The following is a 21,743-nucleotide window of genomic DNA, read 5'->3' as shown; positions in this document are numbered from 1 at the left end:
GGCCGATGCAAGGATTTTTGTCAACACAAGCTGCCCCCCAAAATGTGTCCTCGTCTGTAGCCCTGTATGTCTTTTAACCCCCTCTTTCATATAATTAACCTCCTTTTTGTGTCTCTCTTTCACCTTATGAGTATTGTTTACCCCTTTATCCCCCTTGTGTCTAACTCCACCCTTTGTGATTCTTAAAATCCCCTTTTTGTGTCCCTCAAGCCACTTTTGTGTCTGTTACTACCTTTTGTGTCTCCCCCCCGCCTCTTACTGCCCCATTTGTGTCCATTACCACCCTGTGTGTCTCTTACCACCCTATGTCTCTTGCAGCTTCCTGTAGCGTTGCATTGCAGCCTGCAGTAAAGGACCATTTTTTATCCTCTACCCGGTCTGATAGTAAACCGCTTGCTGGTCATTCCCTTTCAGTCACAGTGAGCTGCTCCCTGTCAGACCGGAAAGAAAAAAGGAACAGCCTCTAATTCAGAGAAGGGCTACTAAACTGGTTCATGGATTGCAGGATAAAACTTACCAGGAAAGGTTAAAGGATCTTAACATGTATAGCTTGGAGGAAAGACGAGGGGGGATATGATAGAAACATTTAAATACATAAATCAGAGAAGAGATCTCTCATCTTTCTCCTCCCCCTTGCAATACTTCCCCTAACTTCACTCCCTCTGCTGTTCTATGTTCATTCGCACCCGCTACATTGGAAGAGGTTTCTGCTCTGCTCCAGTCCTCCCGCCCCACCACTTGCTCCCTAGATCCAATTCCCTTGCATCTCATCCGTACTCTGTCTTCTTCTCTTCCTCCACCTCTCACTAAAATTCTCAATCTCTCTCTCTCCTCTGGTATATTTCCATCGCCCTTCAAACATGCAACTGTAACCCTAATTCTAAAGAAGCCCAATCTTTGCCCTAACTCCCCATCCAACTATTGTCCTATCTCGCTACTGCCTTTTGCATCCAAGTACCTTGAAAGAATTGTGTATGCGAGATTGACAGACTTCCTCGAATCAAACTCTCTGCTAGACCCGCTTCAGTCTGGTTTCCGCGCTAAGCACTCTGTGGAAACGGCACTGACCAAAGTATCCATTGATCTACTCGCTGCAAAATCTCGTGGTCACTACTCTATCCTAATTCTCCTTGACCTGTCTGCGGCTTTTGACACTGTTGATCATCAACAGCTTCTTCTCATCCTCCGCAATATCGGTCTACAAAATATTGCTCTCTCCTGGTGCTCCTCCTACCTCTCCCAGCGCTCTTTCAGTGTTTCTTTCTCTGGCTCTGCTTCTTCTCCCCAACTCCTCTCTGTTGGTGTCCCTCAAGGTTCAGTCCTTGGTCCCCTACTGTTCTCCATCTATACTGCCTCCATTGGTAAACTCATTAGCTCCTTTGGCTTCCAATATGATTTCTATGTGGATGACACGCAAATCTACCTGTCCTCTCCTGATCTCTCCCCGTCCCTCTTGACTAGTGTCTCTGACTGCCTCTCTGCTGTTTCTAACTGGATGGCTGCCCACTTCCTTAAACTAAACTTGACCAAAACTGAAATTCTGGTCTTTCCTCCCTCAAGTGTTGTTACTCCTGTGTCTGTCTCCCTCCAAGTCAATGGTGCTACCATCAGCTCCACCACGCAGGCTCGCTGCCTAGGTGTTCTCTTTGACTCCGACCTCTCCTTCAAGCCTCATGTTCACTCTATCGCCAAATCCTGTCATTTCCATCTCAAAAACATTGCGCGCATCCGCCCCTACTTAACGCCAGATGCGACTAAGGTGTTGGTCCATTCCACTGTACTTTCTCGCCTTGACTGCTGTAATCCGCTTCTCAGTGGTCTTACATGCTCCCAACTTGCGCTACAGTCCATAATGAATGCGGCAGCGAGGCTCATCTTCCTGTCCGCCCACACCTCCCATGCCTCACCCTTCTGTCAGTCCCTACATTGGCTTCCTATAAAATATAGGGCTCAATTTAAAATTCTGGTTCTTGCTTTCAAATGTCTACATAATGCTGCTCCCACCTATCTATCCTCCCTTATACACAAGTATGTCCCGTCTAGGCCCTTACGATCTGCTGAAGACTTACGTCTATCCTCTGTCCGTACTCCCACCTCTGATGCTCGCCTTCAAGACTTCTCGAGGGCTGCACCGTTCCTGTGGAACTCGCTTCCCTCCTCCGTTAGATGCTCACCCAGTCTCCACTCCTTCAAAAAATCATTAAAAACCCACTTCTTTATAAAAGCGTATCAATTAAACTCTTAATAGCTCCCAACTGATTCCTATTCTGCAACTGTCACTAGTCTAATACTATCCTTACCTTTTGTATCACTTTACCCCACCCCTTCTAGCATGTAAGCTCATTGAGCAGGGCCCTCAACCCCTCTGTTCCTGTGTGTCCAACTTATCCGGTTACAACTACATGTCTGTTCGTCCACCCATTGTAAAGTGCTGCGGAATTTGACGGCGCTCTATAAATAATATAATAATAATAATAATAATACAGGGAATCAACACAGTAAACAAGGAGACTATATTTAAAAGAAGAAAAACTACCATAACAAGAGGACATAGTCTTAAATTAGAGGGGCAAAGGTTTAAAAATAAGATCAGGAAGTATTACTTTACTGAAAGGGTAGTGGATGCATGGAATAGGCTTCCAGCTGAAGTGGTAGAGGTTAACACAATAAAGGAGTTTAAGCATGCGTGGGATAGGCATAAGGCTACCTAACTATAAGATAAGGCCAGATACTAATGAAAGTATTTAGAAAATTGGGCAGACTAGATGGGCCGAATGGTTCTTATCTGCCGTCACATTCTATGTTTCTCTGCCACGGACTGCGAGTCCACGCTAGATAGTCCGGCAGTGCACCTCCTATCACTGGTCACCAGGATTGTGCCCTGAGGTCGGTGCGCCCGAAGAAGGCCGCCTGTGCGTCTTATACTAGCGTCGACCATGAAGCTGATATGGTGATTTTTCCAGTTCGGCTATTTTGGCCTGAAATGTTAATTGTTGTATTACCTATTACAGTGATACCGGAGAAACTGACGGAAGCGAAGCACAGAGAGATGGACACAGGTTTCTTCAGGAAGGAAGAGATTCTTTATTGGATCACCGATCGGGACTCAGAGGGACTAGCGTCACCAAAATACAGCAAGTTCTGAGCCCCGGACAATAGTGCAGGCTCCTTATATAGGCACATAACTCCTCCCATATTAAGCTCCACCCGCACATTCTCTTGACCAATCAACACAAATAAGAATTAACTTCCTGTTTGACCGCATGGCTTGTCCAGCACAATGGAGGAGGGGGAATACTACATCCTGTATTCTTGCACATGCTCCGTACACTACTGATCGTATCTTGCCTCGTGCAACCAACTGATCGATACGTCAGCATATGCACGTACACATGCCACGTGGTAATCTCGGCCTACTAAATTTATTTTTACTGAGATTCCACCACATTCCCCCCTTTGATGCCTCTTGATATTTCACAATTACTTGAGGCATCACTTAACCTTGGTTTGCATACACCGCAAGTTACCTTGAACCAGACCAGACTTATCTTATGATGTGAATCTTTTAACACTCATCTTCCTGCATTGGTTCTCCCTGATCTAGAGCCTTATACTTATAAATCGCCATTATCTGTGCAGCAGCCTTCCTCTCTGCTATATTTTCTATCAGGCTTTGCACAGACCTAACTACTAAGGGTATAAGACACGGCAGGAGTAGACACAACATTAAAATCAGTAGGACTCCACCTACCACTGCCTTAAGCCCTCCAAACCACTCATACCAGCTACCAAACCAACTACTTGGATTATACCCTTTCCATACCTGAGTAGGCACATGCGCTAGTTTAACCATATGGCTAGTAAGCTCAGCTATTGCTTGCCCTTCGTCATCTATTTGAAGACAGCAATTGCTCAGGTTAAACTTCCCACATACACCTCCCTCTACTGCCAAAAGGTAATCCAAGGCTAATCTATTTTGGTAGACTGCTGTCCTCATCCTGGTGTTATGCTTCGCTAGAAGATTGAGCGCTTGTGATGTCTCGTTGGTGATAATCTCAACCACCGCCTGTAATCTTATAATTCGGTTGAGCATATAAATAGGGGTTCTGTAACCAAAGGTACCATCCTCAGCCCACGTGGCTGGCCCATAATAATCTATGATACGCTGGGGAGGCCATTCATCATCTTCCCAGGCGCCTATCTCTATGGGTCCCCTTTTCTTCCTATGATTCACATCATACACTTTAACACCTAAAGTCTCACCTGTTTCAATCGGTAACAAGAAGAAGGATGGTTTGAGCATACCCAACACACATGCCCCTTCCCAGTCCTGTGGCAACTCCGAATAGGCTTTCTTACCACAGATCCAGTACAAATTTGCTGGGGCTCTCCAGGTAGATGTGATGGATAAATCAAACCACACATCCTTTAAATTGGCGTATCTAGCAAACGGGTTAGATGGTTCTGAGACATTTGAAGCCGACCACCAAGTTGTATTCTTTGTATCATCATCATAAGCTTTTTGCCCTAGACAAGTTAATTCTCCTACAGAAGTATTATACATTATTCCTTTCCTTGCTATGCAAACATAACCTATGATGGAGGTCTTTAATCTCCACTCAGATTTACCTCTAACACTCATATGATAATCGGCTTGTGTAGATATTAGTTGGTCAACTGCCTCAGAACCGGACATTACCTCCTTTGCTTCCCAAGGCCATTGGTCTCCCATGTTAGTACCTCCATACACATAGCAGTTGGTAACATTAAGACTACCGGCAATACTTTCGGCTAAATCAATAAACAGGTTTTTAGCATTATGGGGGATCTTATTATCTATACTCATCTCTTCATAGAAGGAATGGTATACTTGATGAGTTTGGGAGGATACCGTATCAGTCTCTATCCCTATAAACAATACTGTCCCAGGATCTAAACCCGTCCCGTATATTTGAAACCCAAATAAATTGCCATATTTGTCTAAGAACTTATCGGGGTTATTTATAAGTATATGGATGGGATTACATTCCATAGACTTACAATATGGGCTAGTCGGCAACTTAGTCACTATCATGTCTTTGTCTACTGTCTGTCCCCAAGTCGCCCACCCCACACAAGACCAATATGGGCAAAAGTTATAGTCTTTATTTGGGCATCTAGGACTTACATATTTATTTTTACTACTGGGACAAATATATTTATCACTAGACCCATACGTCCTCTCCCATCTAAGATCCCCACATACATTCCACGGCTTTCTACCACTCGATATCGCTTTACACGCATCAAATAGCAGAACACCCGAAGAATGTACGGATTCTAACACCGTCTTATTAATTAGGGTCCCCTGAGGATCTCCATTCCTGAGAGTCAACCAAATTGTACGAGGTTGATACTCCGGACTGAAGCACTTAGGTTCTCCTACTCCTAAATGGCACACACTATAGTCTATATTTAGGTATCTACATCTCGATACATCTCCTTTACACTCGTATTGTGAATGCCAAATTAGGGTTTGGGAAATATGGTTACCTGTTCTCGTAGTCTTAATGCATACCTCACAGCTAGGAGTGTCGGTACCTCTACCTTCCTGAATATAAAAACACACATAAATAAACACTATCAAAAACACATCTTTCGCCGTCATCCTCAGTCTTCGTCCGTGCGAAGGCACCTCAGCTTCCAGGATGTAAGGGCTGCAGGGAATGGAGTTCTGCTCGTCTTCACAGGAGTCCCTTCGAGACTTTCCCTGGCTTATAAACTATACGTCGGTGGGCGGACAGGCTTTATTATGGCCTTCTCACTCACGCACCAAATCCCAAAAATAATAAAATTTGTAATCCACAATAGTTCCTCGTTACTCCGACTGAGTAGTGCGTTTTAACCGGATCTTGCAGGGATTCTCTGGATCTGCTGTAACTTGCCAAGAATCGACTGCTGCTGGTTTAACCCTGGAGTGATGTATCCACGGAGTCACTTCGGCTACTTTTATCGCTGTAGGGGTAGACAAAAGAACAACATAAGGACCTCTCCACTTGGGCCCTAACGGTACATTATTCCACTCTTTAATCCACACTTGATCTCCTGGATGATAACTATGAACAGGGGGATAAATATTCACAGGTAATCTATCTTGTACCCATTTCTGTACCTCCTCCATAGTCTTACCCAACTCTACAACCTGCTGCCGGGTAATTCCTTCTCCCAACTGACTCAAATCCCCCCTTAAGTTACCAAGTACGGGAGGTGGTCGCCCATACATGATTTCAAAAGGAGAGAGGCCCATCCTTCTGGTAGGGGTACTGCGGATTCGCAATAGAGCTATGGGTAAGAGAACGTTCCACTTAAGTTGGGTTTCCTGACACATTTTAGCCAACTGGTTCTTAATAGTTCTATTCATTCTCTCTACCTTGCCAGAGCTCTGGGGTCTATATGCAGTATGAAGCCTCCACTTTATACCAAGCATATGAGTCAGTTGTTGTAGGCACTGATGAACAAAAGCTGGACCATTGTCCGATCCTATAGAACAGGGTAGTCCATATCGGGGTATTATTTCTCGTAGCAGGAATCTTACAACTTCTCCTGCTTTCTCTGTACGAGTAGGACATGCTTCTACCCAGCCTGAATAGGTGCACACAATTACCAGCAGGTAACGATGTCCACCCGATTTAGGCATCACTGTAAAGTCAATTTGTAAATCGGACATGGGGAGTCCCCCCATAAACTGGACTCCTGGTGGCTTTACTGGTCCTTGTCTTGCATTATTTTTAGCACACGTTACACATCTTCGTACAATGGCCTGAGTCAAGTTGGACAATCTTGGTATGTAGAAATGTTTTCTGAGAGATTCTTCTGTACTGTCTCTCCCAGAATGTGTCCCGTTATGATAATTTTGGACAATTTCTACCGCTAGTGATGCTGGTATGACTATTCTTCCATCTTCTAGCTGATACCACTTGTTCTCCAAATACTTTCCTGGTTCAGTCTTTAACCACTCCTCTTCTTGAGCTGTATAAACTGGAGTCCATTGGGACAGTGGAGTTGGTATAAGAGCAGCTATATGCCCCACATACTCCTGTCTTCCTGATTCAGCAGCACGCTTGGCTGCACTATCTGCCATCCGATTTCCCTTGGTTACATCACCATCTCCTCTCAGATGCGCTCGACAATGTATAATACCGACTTCTTTCGGTTCCCACACTGCTTCCAATAGTTGTAGGATTTCAGCTGCGTATTTGATTTCTTTGCCTTCTGAATTCAGTAGTCCTCTTTCTTTATACAAAGCTCCATGGGCATGAGTGGTTAAAAACGCATATTTGGAGTCCGTGTAGATGTTCACTCTTAAACCTTCAGCCAATTGTAACACTCGTGTCAGTGCTATCAATTCTGCCTTTTGTGCTGATGTTCCTTTCGCCAGTGGCCGAGCTTCTATCACCTTGTCTATTGTTGTCACTGCATATCCTGCATAGCGGATCCCTTCTTTCACATAACTACTGCCGTCGGTATAATATTGAACATCGGGGTTCTGGATGGGAAAATCACGAAGATCTGGTCTACTTGAGAATACTTCATCCATTACTTCCAAACAATCATGTTGACTTTCAGTAGGTTGTGGCAAAAGGGTAGCTGGATTTAAGGTGTTTACAGTCTCTAAATGCACTCTGGGGTTTTCACACAACATTGCTTGATACTTGGTCATACGGCTGTTACTAAACCAATGATTTCCTTTGTAATCCAACAACGTCTGTACTGCATGTGGGACTCGTACATAAAGTTCTTGACCCAGAGTGAGTTTATCGGCTTCAGCTACTAGCAGGGCGGCTGCAGCTACGGCTCTTAGACAAGGTGGAAGTCCGCTGGCCACTGCATCCAATTGCTTAGACATGTAGGCAACAGGTCTTTGCCATGATCCCAAGTACTGTGTCAATACTCCCACAGCCATTCTTCTTTGCTCGTGTACATATAAGTAGAATGGTCGTGTGTGATCAGGTAGACCTAATGCTGGGGCACTCATCAAAGCCTTCTTCACATCTTCAAATGCCGTTTGCTGTTCTTGGGTCCATAAGAAGGGGTCGTGCTCTGTACCTTTGATAGCTGCGTACAGAGGTTTTGCCAGTATCGCGTAGCTGGGAATCCATATCCTACAGAAGCCTGCTGCCCCCAAGAATTCTCGCACTTGTCTTCTATTCTTGGGTATTGGTATTTGGCAGACAGCTTCTTTTCTCTCTGGCCCCATAATTCTTTGACCTTCAGAGATATGGAATCCCAGATATTTGACAGTTGGCAAACACAACTGAGCCTTCTTTCTAGACACCTTGTATCCTGCCTTCCATAGAATGTGTAGTAGATCGTGCGTTGCTTGCTGACAGATCTCTTTTGTAACTGCTGCTATCAACAAGTCATCTACATATTGTAACAATACACACTCTCCTGGGATGGACTCGAAATCCAGTAGATCTTGACTTAGGGCTGAACCAAATAGGGTAGGTGAATTTTTAAACCCTTGGGGCAGTCTTGTCCAAGTCATTTGGCGTTTTGAGCCCGTTACAGCGTTCTCCCATTGGAAAGCGAAAATACATTGACTTTCTGCGGCAATTCGGAGGCAAAAGAAGGCATCTTTGAGGTCTAAGACTGTAAAGTAAGTAGCCCCGCCCGGAATTAAAGCAAGCAGGTTATATGGATTGGGTACAACTGGATGTATACTAACAACCGCATCATTGACTGCTCTCAAGTCCTGCACAGGTCGATACTCATCTGTACCGGGCTTTTGAACAGGCAGCAATGGGGTGTTCCAGGGGGAAGTACAGAATTTTAGGATACCATACCGTATGAACTTATCCAGATAGGATTGGATGTTCTTCTTAGCCTTCTGCGGGATGTGGTATTGTCTTAGGCTCACTGGATAAACCCCAAGTTTTAGTTCAATTTTTATAGGTGGAATATTGCGGGCCAGTCCTGGTGGGTTGTTCTCTGCCCAAACTCCTGGTATGTTAAATAATGTCTCATCACTCCTAGGGTTTTGGCTAGTCAACGCTGTATAAAGTCGCCACTCTTCTTCCTTTGGTACGGATAATGTCATGATACCTGAAGGTCCATTAAACTTTAAAGATGTTGTTCCATTTGGTAGGAACGTAATCTGCGCTTGTAACTTAGATAGCATATCACGTCCCAGCAATTGGACTGGACATTCAGGCATATAAAGGAATTGATGTTTTATTACGTGGCCTCCCAATGTACAGAGTCGACTTTTAAGAACCGGTTTTTCAGCACTTCTTCCAGTTGCTCCTATCACAGTAATAGTCCTTCCAGATGGAGGAGCAACTAGATTAGTCACCACTGAATGTTCAGCACCAGTGTCGATCATGAACGCACTCCTTTTTCCCCCTATTGATACATCGACCATAGGCTCCGCTCGACCAAGGGGGATGGAGCCCGGTCGGTATCAATAGTCCTCCATGACCGTGTCAGCCAATCCTACAAAGTCCCTACCTTCTCTATCGCGGGACCTTTGCGCTGCTGGAATATACCTGTCTTCCCTAACACTTCCTCTGTTCCCATTATTCCCTCTATTACCATTACTCCCTCCGGGGCCTCCTCTACCTCTCGCTCTGCCTCTAAAGTTTCCGTAGCCTGCCCTGGGTAGGTCTCTCTCGTACTGCTCTCTTTGCGGACATTCGTTCCTCCAATGCCCTTCTTCCTTGCAATACGCGCATTGATTCCTACTCAAAGGCTCCCTATTCCATCTACTATCGCCTCTATCTGGGCCCCGTCTATCTACGCCTGCGATCGCTACCGCTAGCATATCAGCCTTTCTACGCATCTTGCGCTCTTCCTCTTTCTTACTTTCTGTTTCCCTATTCATATAAACCTTATTCGCTACCTCCATTAGTTGGGTGATTGACATACCTGCAAACCCTTCTAACTTTTGTAGCTTGCGCTTAATATCTCCGTAAGCTTGGCTGACAAAGGCGGAGTTCACCATTCGGGAATTGTCTGCGTCTTCCGGATTAAAGGGGGTATACAAGCGGTATGCCTCCAATAATCGGTCATAAAAGACACTGGGCGCTTCATCGCTTTTCTGAATCACCTCAACTGTCTTCGACATGTTAATGGCTTTCTTTCCTCCGGCTTTCATGCCAGCAATTATAGCGTCTCTATAGGCTCTGAGTTGAACCATATCAGCACCATTTACATTCCAATCGGGATCGGTGTTGGGATAATGTGTTGCGGCCCATGCTGATGGATTGGCTTGGTTTAAAGTACGGGCTTTATCCTATAGTGCTTTAATGGCCGCTTGATTAATTCTTGTCCTTTCCTCATTGTTGAATAAAGTCATTAATAACTGCTGGCAATCAGCCCATGTCGGGTTATGTGTCTGTACTATTGAGGTGAACAGATCAGTCATAGCTTGTGGTTTCTCAGTATACGAGGAATTGTGGGTCTTCCAATTTAAGAGATCGGTTGTCGTGAATGGGACATATACAAAGACTGGGTCAGCATGTGCCATTTGGCCTGCGGCATCGATATAGGCTGACCCAGGATTCAGACGAAGAGGCATCTGATAGTGTTTTAATTGTTGGGCACCGGTCAACTGTCGGGTCTGTATGGGGCTACGTGGAGGGGCGTCAGTCATAGGTTCCAGTCAGGGAGAAATAGGGTATGGGGATATGGGAGCTTGGTTTTGGGAAAAGGTTGTAAATAAAACACTTCGAGCCGAGCTAGATGAAGCTTGACCGGAAGTCTGAAGTGGCGCCAAATCAGGATATTCGTTTTTAATGGGGGTTGGTTCTGATTCCGGAAGGGGAGATTTAGTACGAGGGGGGGTGGATCCTGTACTGGAGGAGGAAGCGGAAGTGGATGGGGGTAATGAGGGGAGGGCTGCAGGACTTCCTGCATTTGCGTCACTTCCTCTTAACGGAAAGTAAGGGGGCGGCAAAGGGATCTCGGACTCAGGGGGCGTGTCCAAAATGGGCCTAACACCAGTCCTAGTGGACGAACAAGTCCTAGCTACCATGAGGCGACACTGCTCCTCGTGGCATGTCTGGAGCCATTTTGGCGAGTCATTTACGGCCTGTCTCCAACAATCAATATAAGGAAACTGGCCGTAAAGTTCAGGCCTACCTGATACAGCCACGTGTAAGCGCTGTACCAGAGTTGGATCCAAACTGCCACGTGGCGGCCATGCCGCAACCAAAGTAGGCCACTCCCTAGTACACAAAGTGACCAAACGTACAGGAGACATTTTAACCCCAAAATCACAAGTTTTGAATCCCTTTTTAAAATTCTTCACCATACAACCTAAGGGATCCGGAATCGTTGACTGCGACGCACCCATACTTAACAATGGAACGTCGTCGACAACGAATACTATACACGCGTACTATTCAACAGTCACACCCGTTTCTTCTGGCAACAGCACCACGTGGTACGGTTACCAAGTGAAACGTACACAATAACACAATAAACACTCAGGGAATTCCCGTACACACACAGCTGTTACACCAGTCACTAGATAATCAATATTATGCCCTTTGGCGTAACTATACAGTCACCCACGCTATAATTCTCTATATACGAATTACCCGTCTATAACACACCCCAGTAACATCGTCTTTTACAAATAGCGGTTACAGTACGGTTAGCATAGGTCAAAGCACAAGTTAAGGTCACAATACAATTATTAGTGGTTATGGTGTTAAACATGCAATGGACGACAATGATTAGTACTTATATACAGTGTCAGTAAATATACAGGGTTATGGTACCGTGCACTATAATACAGCAACACACTATTAACACTCTCGCTAGACGGCTGAGCTCGCGCTATCTAACAAGATATACACTTTACTAAACAATCTTTAACACATTTACAATTCCCAACTAAACTATTGGCCAGTACCTTGAATGGACTACCTAAAACTATATACACCCGTTTTGGTTAGCCACACTGCCCAATCACCACATATAGCGAGCTAGAGAACCGAATTTACACAGGCGCCTCTTAGTCGCACTATCAAAAGTCTAGTGGGTTCCAAATTTACACGCCTTCCCACTTAGCCCAGATAGGTTGAGAGCTAGCGAACCGAATTTACACAGGCGCCGCTTAGTCTCCCGGTCCCTCCGACCTAGCGAACGTAATATACACCCTAGAACGCTAGTCTAGACAAGACACCGGTGTCCGGCTAGGGCTATTTACACCAGGACCCCGCCTGACTAACAAAATCAAACGGTCTGACTAAAGAGCGTTCGATCGAGCGGTGCGCCTTCGCTCCTTCCCTCCGACAGAGGGGGCAGATACACAGATTCAAACCCCTTTGGGCCTACCGCACAATCGGTATACCCCTAGTGGGTTCTGCCGTCTAAAACAGCAGTTGTCTTACCTCCTCGTTCCTGAACCTGAGTTCACACTCATCGACGGGGACACCCCAGCACTTCTCACGTAGAGGCCGATGATCTCCTGGACAACAGACCAGTGGCGCCGAGACGAAGGGAGGTCCACGCAGAAGTTCAGGGGTGCAGCCGTAGAGAACGTGGGCAAAGATAGACCGTCTCACGCCTCTGCCTCTCAGCTACCGTTGAACGATGAGCTTCCCGGCCAATGCACCAAATGATACCGGAGAAACTGACGGAAGCGAAGCACAGAGAGATGGACACAGGTTTCTTCAGGAAGGAAGAGATTCTTTATTGGATCACCGATCGGGACTCAGAGGGACTAGCGTCACCAAAATACAGCAAGTTCTGAGCCCCGGACAATAGTGCAGGCTCCTTATATAGGCACATAACTCCTCCCATATTAAGCTCCACCCGCACATTCTCTTGACCAATCAACACAAATAAGAATTAACTTCCTGTTTGACCGCATGGCTTGTCCAGCACAATGGAGGAGGGGGAATACTACATCCTGTATTCTTGCACATGCTCCGTACACTACTGATCGTATCTTGCCTCGTGCAACCAACTGATCGATACGTCAGCATATGCACGTACACATGCCACGTGGTAATCTCGGCCTACTAAATTTATTTTTACTGAGATTCCACCACAACAGAGTATTAGCCCCTCAGCTGATACAATGTGTCTGTCCTACAGCTATCCCTGTTCTGCAGAGCTGCATATATATCTCCCACCACCAGGTGTCGATCTCTCCTAATCAGCTACCATAGACATAGACTGCAGGATTTTTAGCAGGGCGGACATTGATGACGTCAGCGCGCCGTTAGCCCGGTGTAAACATGGCGGATTCTGGGCCCCCAGGAGCCCAGCAAGGTTCAGATACTAACACCCCGGTTTGTAGCTTTCTCTTTAAGAAAAGCACGAGGAAGTTCGCCGGACGGAAACGGAGAGAGCAAGAAAGGGGTGAGAACCAGGAAATGATTAATAAAAGGAATAGAGAGAGCGGGGGGGGGGGGGGGGGGTGTGTGTGTGTGTGTGTGTAAGAAGGGGGATTCTAATAACCGGAATAGAAAGCAAGGGGGGGAGAACCTGGGGGGTGGGGAGGAGGTAAGAAGGGGGATTCTAATAACAGGAATAGAGAGCAAGGGGGGAGAACCTGGGGTGGGGGAGGTAAGAAGGGGGATTCTAATAACAGAAATAGAGAGAGCAAGGGGGGAGAACCTGGGGGTGGGGGGAGGTAGGAAGGGGGATTCTAATAGGAATAGAAAGAGCGAGGGGGGGAGACTGTTTGTTTGATTTAAAAAAAATGAATCAAAATAATAGGGATCATGGAAATTGAAAGAAAGGGGTGCAAGCTTGTGGAGTAAAAAATGGATTAAAAATAGGAGGAATAGAGAGGGGAGACGTGGGGTAAAAAAAAAAAATAACAATAAAAGAATAAAAGAGGAAGGAATGGGTACACGTGTAGGGTTCAAAGGGGAATTATAAATAACAAGACTAGAGAGGAAGTAAGCGGGGGTTGTAAAAAAAAAAAAAAAAAAATTCTAAAAAAACAAACCTCAGGAGTAGAGCGACGGAAAGGGGAAGTATGTGGGGTAAATGGTAATAGAGGATTAAAGAGTTTGGAGATGTGGGGGTAACACGGATTAACAATAAAAGGAATAGATGGGAAGAAAGGAGAAACAATGTGGTGTAAAAAGGGGGATTTAAAATAAAAGGACTAGAGAGAGGAAGAAAGGGGAACGCGAGATAAAGAGATTAACAGTGAGAGAGAGCGCGAGCAAGAATGGCGGGGCGTGTAAGGATCAAACATGGAATACAAATAAAAGGAATACAGAGGAAGAAAGACCTAAACATGTTGGGTTAAAAGGGTGTTAGAAAAATAAGAACGTGCTGTGTAACATTTATAGCGGAGATGGTTAGCTATCGCCAGTAGGCCAGAGGGAAAGAATTATTTCAGACCACACAGTAGGATATGGATCTTCTATAACCTTATAGATTCTGTAAGACTACATACACTTTTGTGCAAAACAGCGAGCGGCACATCTTTACATTATATATATTATAATTACATATATAAATGTTTTTGTTTATATATTTTAATTGGAGTGCTCCTTTAAATTAAGGTTGTTTGCCCTGTTAATCAGGAATGTTATTGGCTTTATTATTATGCTTTTAGTGTGTATGGACACCATCAGCTCTGCCTTGATGGTACAGTTAGAGAGTTATGTTCCAGTGAGTAGGTCTGTGAAGACTAGTGCTTGGAAAATAATAACATTTCTTTATCACTAGATCCACTGTATTTCTAATATAGACATAAAACGATTTCCCTTCATTACTTCTGAAATCTATTGGTCAGTAGTATAATTGGATCTGTGCTCTTGTATCTACAGGAAGCAGTGAGGAGGATGAAGGAGAATCTGTAGTCAGAAGAAAAAAGAAGGAATCCGTCAACCCGATGGTCCAGAAAGTACGTGACATGTTTAGTTTTCTCTCTGTTGCTGGACAGATAGATTGCAAGCTCCACAGCTCTCTTGGCATTACAATTAATGAGGTTCTGTTGTTCAGAGATGTGCGGACAATACAATCTCTGCTTTCTTTGCCACCATATGGTAAAGGGGGTTAAATCATATAGTCTTATTCTTCTCTAGAGACCTAGTAAACGTGTTACAATTCTGCTGTGTTTCTTACTTTGATAAGCTGCACGGAGTCTGTACTTTGAAACACTCATCTGCCACTGCTTCCAGTAACCCACCATACATTTATTTATCTTTGTCTTTCTCATTCGATCGCTAACTATATGTATTGTATTTGTTTCTTTCTTTACCAGACTAAGTCCAGTTTGAAGGAAGCGGCTGATTATAGAGCAAGTAGTAGTGATGAAGAAGATGTGTCAACAAAATCCATCAATGTGTCCTACAAATCTAGCAGATCTGCGGTAAGATACTTTAGGACACGGGTGCCCAAAAGGTAGATCCCCGGATGTTTCAAAACTACAGCCTCCACGATGCTTTGTCATTCTAAATGCAGGCAAAGCAGCATGGGAGTTGTAGTTCTGCAACATCTACAGATCTGCTATTTGGGCACCCCTGCTTTATCATAAGAGTTAAATTTACACGCAATTCTCTGTTTAAGTAATATGCACCTTATTACTCTTAGATATTTATGTAGCACAGGTAACTCTCACTTTTGTGGAACAGAGTGTACAATGAGCCAGCTGCATGCATGAACCACCATTTCTGGAGAGCTATTTGTTGGCTAACCTTAGTTCAGTAAAATATTTACTAGTAGGGAATAATTATGTACTGTATGGAAAACAGTGCTTCTGCAAAGATTGATTCCTTAAACTGATGTGTTTGATTTGCTTTGTATTTCAGAAACCAGTGGGGCCAGACGATATGGGAGCCACTGCCACTTATGAACTTGATACGGAAAAAGACAAGGATGCCCAGGCCATATTTGAGAGGAGCCAGAAAGTACAGGAGGTGACCTTATCTCATCCTTTCGCCATGTGTGAGATGTCATAGGACACTGTTCTCTTTATGTACTTTTCACTAAACGTTTTATTTCCCTTTTTCTCCTGCAGGAGTTGAAAGGAAGGGAAGACGATAAGATATATCGGGGCATGCACAATTACCAGAAGTTTATTAAACCAAAAGATACGTCTTTGGGAAACGCTTCCTCAGGCATGGTGAGGTAGAAAACCACTTTCTTTTCCACTAACTGCCCCTATTTTTAAGATGTAGTAAAAATGCCACCATCTCTTCCTTGAACTGTAAAGAAAACGGATTTGAGGGTGCATTGTAGGTTATCTATAAGGAATAATTCTGAGGCAACCAATTCGATATTTCTGCTCCTTTCTCTACTTTTAGAATTAGTCCTTATTCAAATCCCCCATACCATACTCATATTTGCAGTTTTATAATGTGAATATCCCTCGCCTCATTTCTCCTCATGTTTTGCAAACATGATTTTATGAGTCTCTAGTGTTTTGAGCTAAATGTACATGCTTCTCTGCCTGGCCTTGTGCATTACAACTCTGCCCCTCTGTTCCCCACATACCCTACAGCACATTCAGGGTACTAGCTACCCATACATTTTGCTGTGAAATTTAAATGACTTATGACCTATGCATTTCTTTAAGTAACAAGCATCTTTAAATCATAGGAAGGGACCAATTCGTGCTCCTGAACACCTGAGAGCCACAGTTCGGTGGGATTACCAGCCTGACATCTGCAAGGATTACAAAGAGACCGGATTTTGTGGATTTGGAGGCAAGACTGGAATGCAGCCCTTTCTCTTCTGCACCTCATCCCTTTCCCTAAACACTTTACCTTTACTTTATTCTATGTCTGCTTATTTGTTCATGTTTCACATATATTGTCTCCTGTCTTCCTTCAGATAGCTGCAAGTTTCTCCATGACCGCTCAGATTACAAACATGGCTGGCAGCTGGAACGGGAACTTGAAGAAGGACGTTACGGAGCGAACGGTAGATTATTTACATTGGACAACTGATCGATAAATATGTCTGATTTACTCAATGAGTGAGATCTATGCATGGGAACATTCTTTACTAATGAAACCAATCTGGATATAGTGCAGTACAGTCGGCCTAATAAGTGGAGTTCAAATTTAGATCAAGTAGCTTATAAATCTGGGGTAATAAGACAGGTGGATCTTCTACTCTGGCAGCAGAGCATTTAAACCTACCAGAAATTGATTGCCTGTGTCTGACTGAGCATTGTTTAGTTTTGGTTGCATAATAACTGGAGACCTTAATAGAATTCTCAAATAATCTAAACGAATTATCCTCCTTGAGAAGATTAGTGTTGAACATACCAACACTACCTTGACATAAAACGATATGGAAAACCATAAGGAGGATCATAGTGTTTCATCTGTAAAGATCACCTAACTAACTAAAAAAAAAAAAAAGTGTATGTATACTCCTCACATTATGTAATTCATAGCTGTGTCACCCTTATACATTTTTGTAGTTGACGAGATTTTTGTGCCTTAACCCAGATATCTGCCATGACTTCTTTTCCAGATGAGGAGAATTATGAGGTCAGCAGCGGTGACGAAGATCTGCCTTTTAAATGCTTCATCTGCAGAGAATCCTTTAAACAACCCGTAGTTACCAAGTAGGTTGGCCGTATCTACTGCACAAATGCCCCGGTTTGCTCTGAATATGTTAACCCTTTAATGACATGCTGGCAAATAATGGGAACCAGGATGTGCTGGATTGTATTGCGTTAATTAACGTTGTGTGCTGTAACTGACTTTCCAGACTTTGTACACAGTCCTTTCTACTGTAGTTGTCCCCTGGTTGGCCAAAATGTATACAGTGGAGCCTATAAACAGTGAAGCAAAAGACACAGAGCTCATTAAATTGTAATTGGTATGACTGTCATGTTGCCACAGGATTTAGAGACACTATCACAGGAAATTATATGTATTTTCTTTTCCTGTTAAACGTGGCTTGACGGAGCAAATATGTTACTCAGACTTTGTGTGAGCAATAAAGATATTTAGCAGTACAACAATTTTAATAAACACAAGAAGAGAACTAAGTCATCACAAATATAGTTTTGGAAAGGTTGTCCACAGATCACTGGTTCATTTTATTTTTATTTTTTTAGCCAAAATTCTGTGTAGGTGCCCGGGTAAGCATGAGATATTAAATTGATTTGTGAGATTCACTTGGAGCATCACGAAATGTCGTGCTAAAGTGTGAACTGTCAAATTCCAAGTGAATTTTACATTTTAGGCCAAAAATAGCATATACGAAGAAAACAAAAAGTCCCGTTTTGGTTCTTAGGGCCTAAAATTTGAAATTCACTTTGAATGACCCTGAAAGAGTCCTATTCTCGAGTTTAGCACAAACATTTCTGTATTAGAATGTTTTTCGCTTTACCCCGTGATACCACCTTTCACCAGACCCACACTAGCCTTTTACGGTTTTCCAATTTCAGGTGTAAGCACTATTTCTGTGAAAGATGTGCCCTCCAGCACTACCGGAAATCCCAGCGTTGCTATGTGTGTAACACACAGACCAATGGCGTCTTTAATCCTGCTAAAGGTGAGTTCATGAAGAATTGGCAGACCGATAGTGGCTAATGCTGGGACTGCAGGCATTTCAGAAATCCTTTTTCCCATTCTACCCCTCTGCAGCCTTTAAGCCAGGTAGTACCAGTACCCCCTCTATTTACTATTGGTCTCCTGACATCATTAAGGCACTCTCTGCCTCCAATGTAACCTTTTGTAACCAAGCATTATCCCCTCCCCTCCTCCCCCCTTTTTTTTTTCTTACCATCTAGATTTAGCTGCCAAACTAGAGAAGCACAAGGCAGCCGAAGAGGCGGAACATTCCACTGAAGAGACAGAGTAACTCAGCAGATATTTCTTGTATATAGTGTTTTTGTAATGAATTAAAGGTTTCTACAAAAAACAACAAACTTGAACTGACTGAGAATAACTTATGTATTTAATGTATGTTTAAACAATGATCTCACATTTAAAAGCTTAAAAAGACCCTGTAAATTTATGCATTAAAGGGACACTATAGTCACCAGAACAACTACAGCTTAATTGAGTTGTTCTGGTGAGTATAATCCATTCAGGCTTTTTGCAGTAAACAGTCTTTTCAGAGAAAATGCAATGTTTACATTAGAGCCTAGGGACACCTCCAGTGTCCACTCCTCACATGGCTATTACAGCAGCTTCCTGGGGCATTGCTGACATTCAGTGTCTCCACCCTTTGCATGGAGACACTGAACTTTCCCCATAGAGATGCATTGATTCAATGCAACTCAATGAAGAGATGCTGATTGGCCACGGTGGTGTTTGGCTCTGTTCTGTTCTGGCCTGGCTCCTTGGCTGAGACTATAAGAATTGACAATATCCACCAATCCAATGATTTCCTATGTGATTAAATGAGTTTATAAATTCTGTCAGTCAAGGAGACCGATCAGGGGCAGAGCCAGCACCAGCAGACTGGAATAAAAGTAAGATTTTACTATATTTAGGGGAGACAGTGTTTTTAACACTGAGGTCAGGTATACATGTTTGTACATTAAAGGAACGCTATAAAGTCAGGAATACAAAGTACTTCACTATAAACAAAATAAGCATTCTCTATCTGGTATAATAGCCGCAGTTCAATAACAAGGAGTTCCCCCTCCCTTGTGGAATACAAATAAATACAAAACAAAGGTGAACAGCGATGGAGCTTCAAATGACATACGTAGAGGGTGATTTTCCAAAAATATTTATCTTAAAGGGGAAAAAAACTAAACAAAATAATAGTGCTGCATATTAACAAATCGTGCCAAAGGAACACTAATTATCTGCACTATTTCTTAATACACTGTACTATTTAGTTTTTTCCTTTAAAGGATCAGGAACACAAACGTATTCCTGACCCTTTAGTGTTAAAACCACAGCCCCCCCCCCCCCCCCCGCGCCTCCATAAATATAGTAAAAAAAACTTACTGTATTCAAGCCTGAAGCTGTAACTCTGCATGCTGTTAGACTCAGAAAAACAAGCAGTCTGCTAACATCATCAGAAGTGGTCGCCTGATCCAATCACAGTGCTTCCCCATAGGATTGGCTGAGACTGACAAAGAGGCAGATCAGGGGCAGAGCCTGCATCATTCAAACACAGCCCTGGCCAATCAGCATATCCTCATATATATGAATTGAATCAAATGAATCTCTATGAGGAAAGTCCAGTGTCTGCATGCAGAGGGAGGAGACACTGAAGGTTTGGATGCATTTTAGGCAGCCATGACCCAGGAAGGATCTCTAACAGCCATCTGAGGAGTGGCCAGTGAGTTACCACTAGGCTGTAATGTAAACACTGCATTTTCTCTGAAAAGACCGTATTTACAGCAAAAAGACTGAAGGTATTGATTCTACTCACCAGAACAAATTCAATAAGCTGTAGTTCTGGTGACTATAGTGACCCATTAAGATACATATTTTTGGAAATCACCCTTTCCTTCTACGTATGTAATTTGAAGCTCTAGCACTGTACACCTTGTTTTGTTTGTAACACAAACTACTTAGGCCTGCTGCAATGCTTTGTGGATTTGTAGACTACACATTATCTCCAGGAAAATAAAATACTCAGAGTAGTATTGTTCATACACCAAGAATCTGAAGAGTTGTTATTTGTGCACTCAAACATTCCCTTGATTGTAGGCATATCCTACTCAGAGTTTGAGGTTTCCAGCAGAATGAATGGCATGTGGGAGAGAAACACACAACAGTGTAATATTAGTAAATAAAAAAAAAAATGGCTGTGGAGGTAGCCAGAGGACTATGAATGGGAGTAACGAGGGACAAAACCTGACTCCTACTCAACAAGAAGGAATACTATAGGAATAAGATGTGCCAAGAACCTCTGAAAGAACTGTGCCAGAAGCTTTCTTCACTGGTTTTGTGATAAGGAAGAGGTTGGTGAAAAAGAAACCATAGACCTCCATCTGGAAGCAGAATAAATGCAGAAACAAGAGGTGGCGATCTACTTAATTCACAGTGGAGAATCACCATCTCCGATCTACTGAGCATATTATTTCTGGACATTCTGTAAGTGGCATTTAACAATATTACACTATTATGTGTTTTTCTCTCCCACATGCCCATTCATTCTGCTGGAATCATCTGAGTATGATAAGCCTACAATCAAGGGCATAAATCACAACTCTTCATATTCTTGGTGTATGAACAATACGACTTTGAGATTTTATTTTCCTGTAGATATTTTGTGCATTCCTGTATATTGTTGAGGACGCGGAGGAGTCTTATTATCCATCTACATTGTTTGAAGTAAAAATGGATTTGTTGTCTGACACTTTTATAAACTGTCCCAAAAAAAAAGACAATTTCAATAAGTGTTCCTTAAGACGGGGGAGGAGGGGGGGTGTTTTCCACAGAACTAAAGGAAGTAGCAGATATGCTGTGTTATACAGCATTGAGAAGTATACTTAAAATGGTCGAATTGTAAACTCCAAATTGACCAAAATGATCCTCTATTACACTGTGGAATTTGGGTACATTTCGATTCAGAAATTCGAAACAACACCAAACATATCAGAATTCGACTGAATTTCAATTGGGACCAAAGTCAATCTCAAGTCTGTCGATAAGCATAAGAAAGTCATTATCGTTAGTGCTTATAGCTCCAGCACAAACTTCTCAATTTAATTGGTCATTTCCTTGAGGGAAGGGTTTGCAGTTTTAGAAGCAGTTTGTTCATATATCCCCAAAGAAAACATGCATGTCTTCTATGGGGGTATATCTACCAAATAGTTACATTAAATGGAATGTTCCTTTAAGACTTGC

The 21,743-nt window shown here is 43.3% G+C and overlaps 1 protein-coding gene across 1 annotated transcript; it reads left to right on the top strand.

Moving 5' to 3' along the window:
• The first annotated feature begins 13,192 nt into the window (after nucleotides 1–13,192).
• Nucleotides 13,193–18,853, top strand: RNF113A (ring finger protein 113A). Its single transcript, XM_063425595.1, has 10 exons — nucleotides 13,193–13,356; nucleotides 14,787–14,863; nucleotides 15,224–15,331; nucleotides 15,771–15,878; nucleotides 15,980–16,089; nucleotides 16,561–16,667; nucleotides 16,795–16,884; nucleotides 17,446–17,539; nucleotides 18,371–18,477; nucleotides 18,716–18,853. Exons 1-10 carry the CDS (start codon nucleotides 13,233–13,235, stop codon nucleotides 18,784–18,786), a joined length of 996 nt encoding a protein of 331 aa, XP_063281665.1. The 5' UTR covers nucleotides 13,193–13,232; the 3' UTR covers nucleotides 18,787–18,853.
• The last annotated feature ends 2,890 nt before the right edge of the window (nucleotides 18,854–21,743 follow it).

This window comes from Pelobates fuscus, chromosome 6 (genome assembly GCF_036172605.1).
Source record: "Pelobates fuscus isolate aPelFus1 chromosome 6, aPelFus1.pri, whole genome shotgun sequence".
In the NCBI taxonomy this organism is placed as follows: domain Eukaryota; kingdom Metazoa; phylum Chordata; class Amphibia; order Anura; family Pelobatidae; genus Pelobates; species Pelobates fuscus.
Note: the sequence above shows the minus strand (reverse complement) of the source record. Positions and strands in the feature narration are given on the sequence as shown.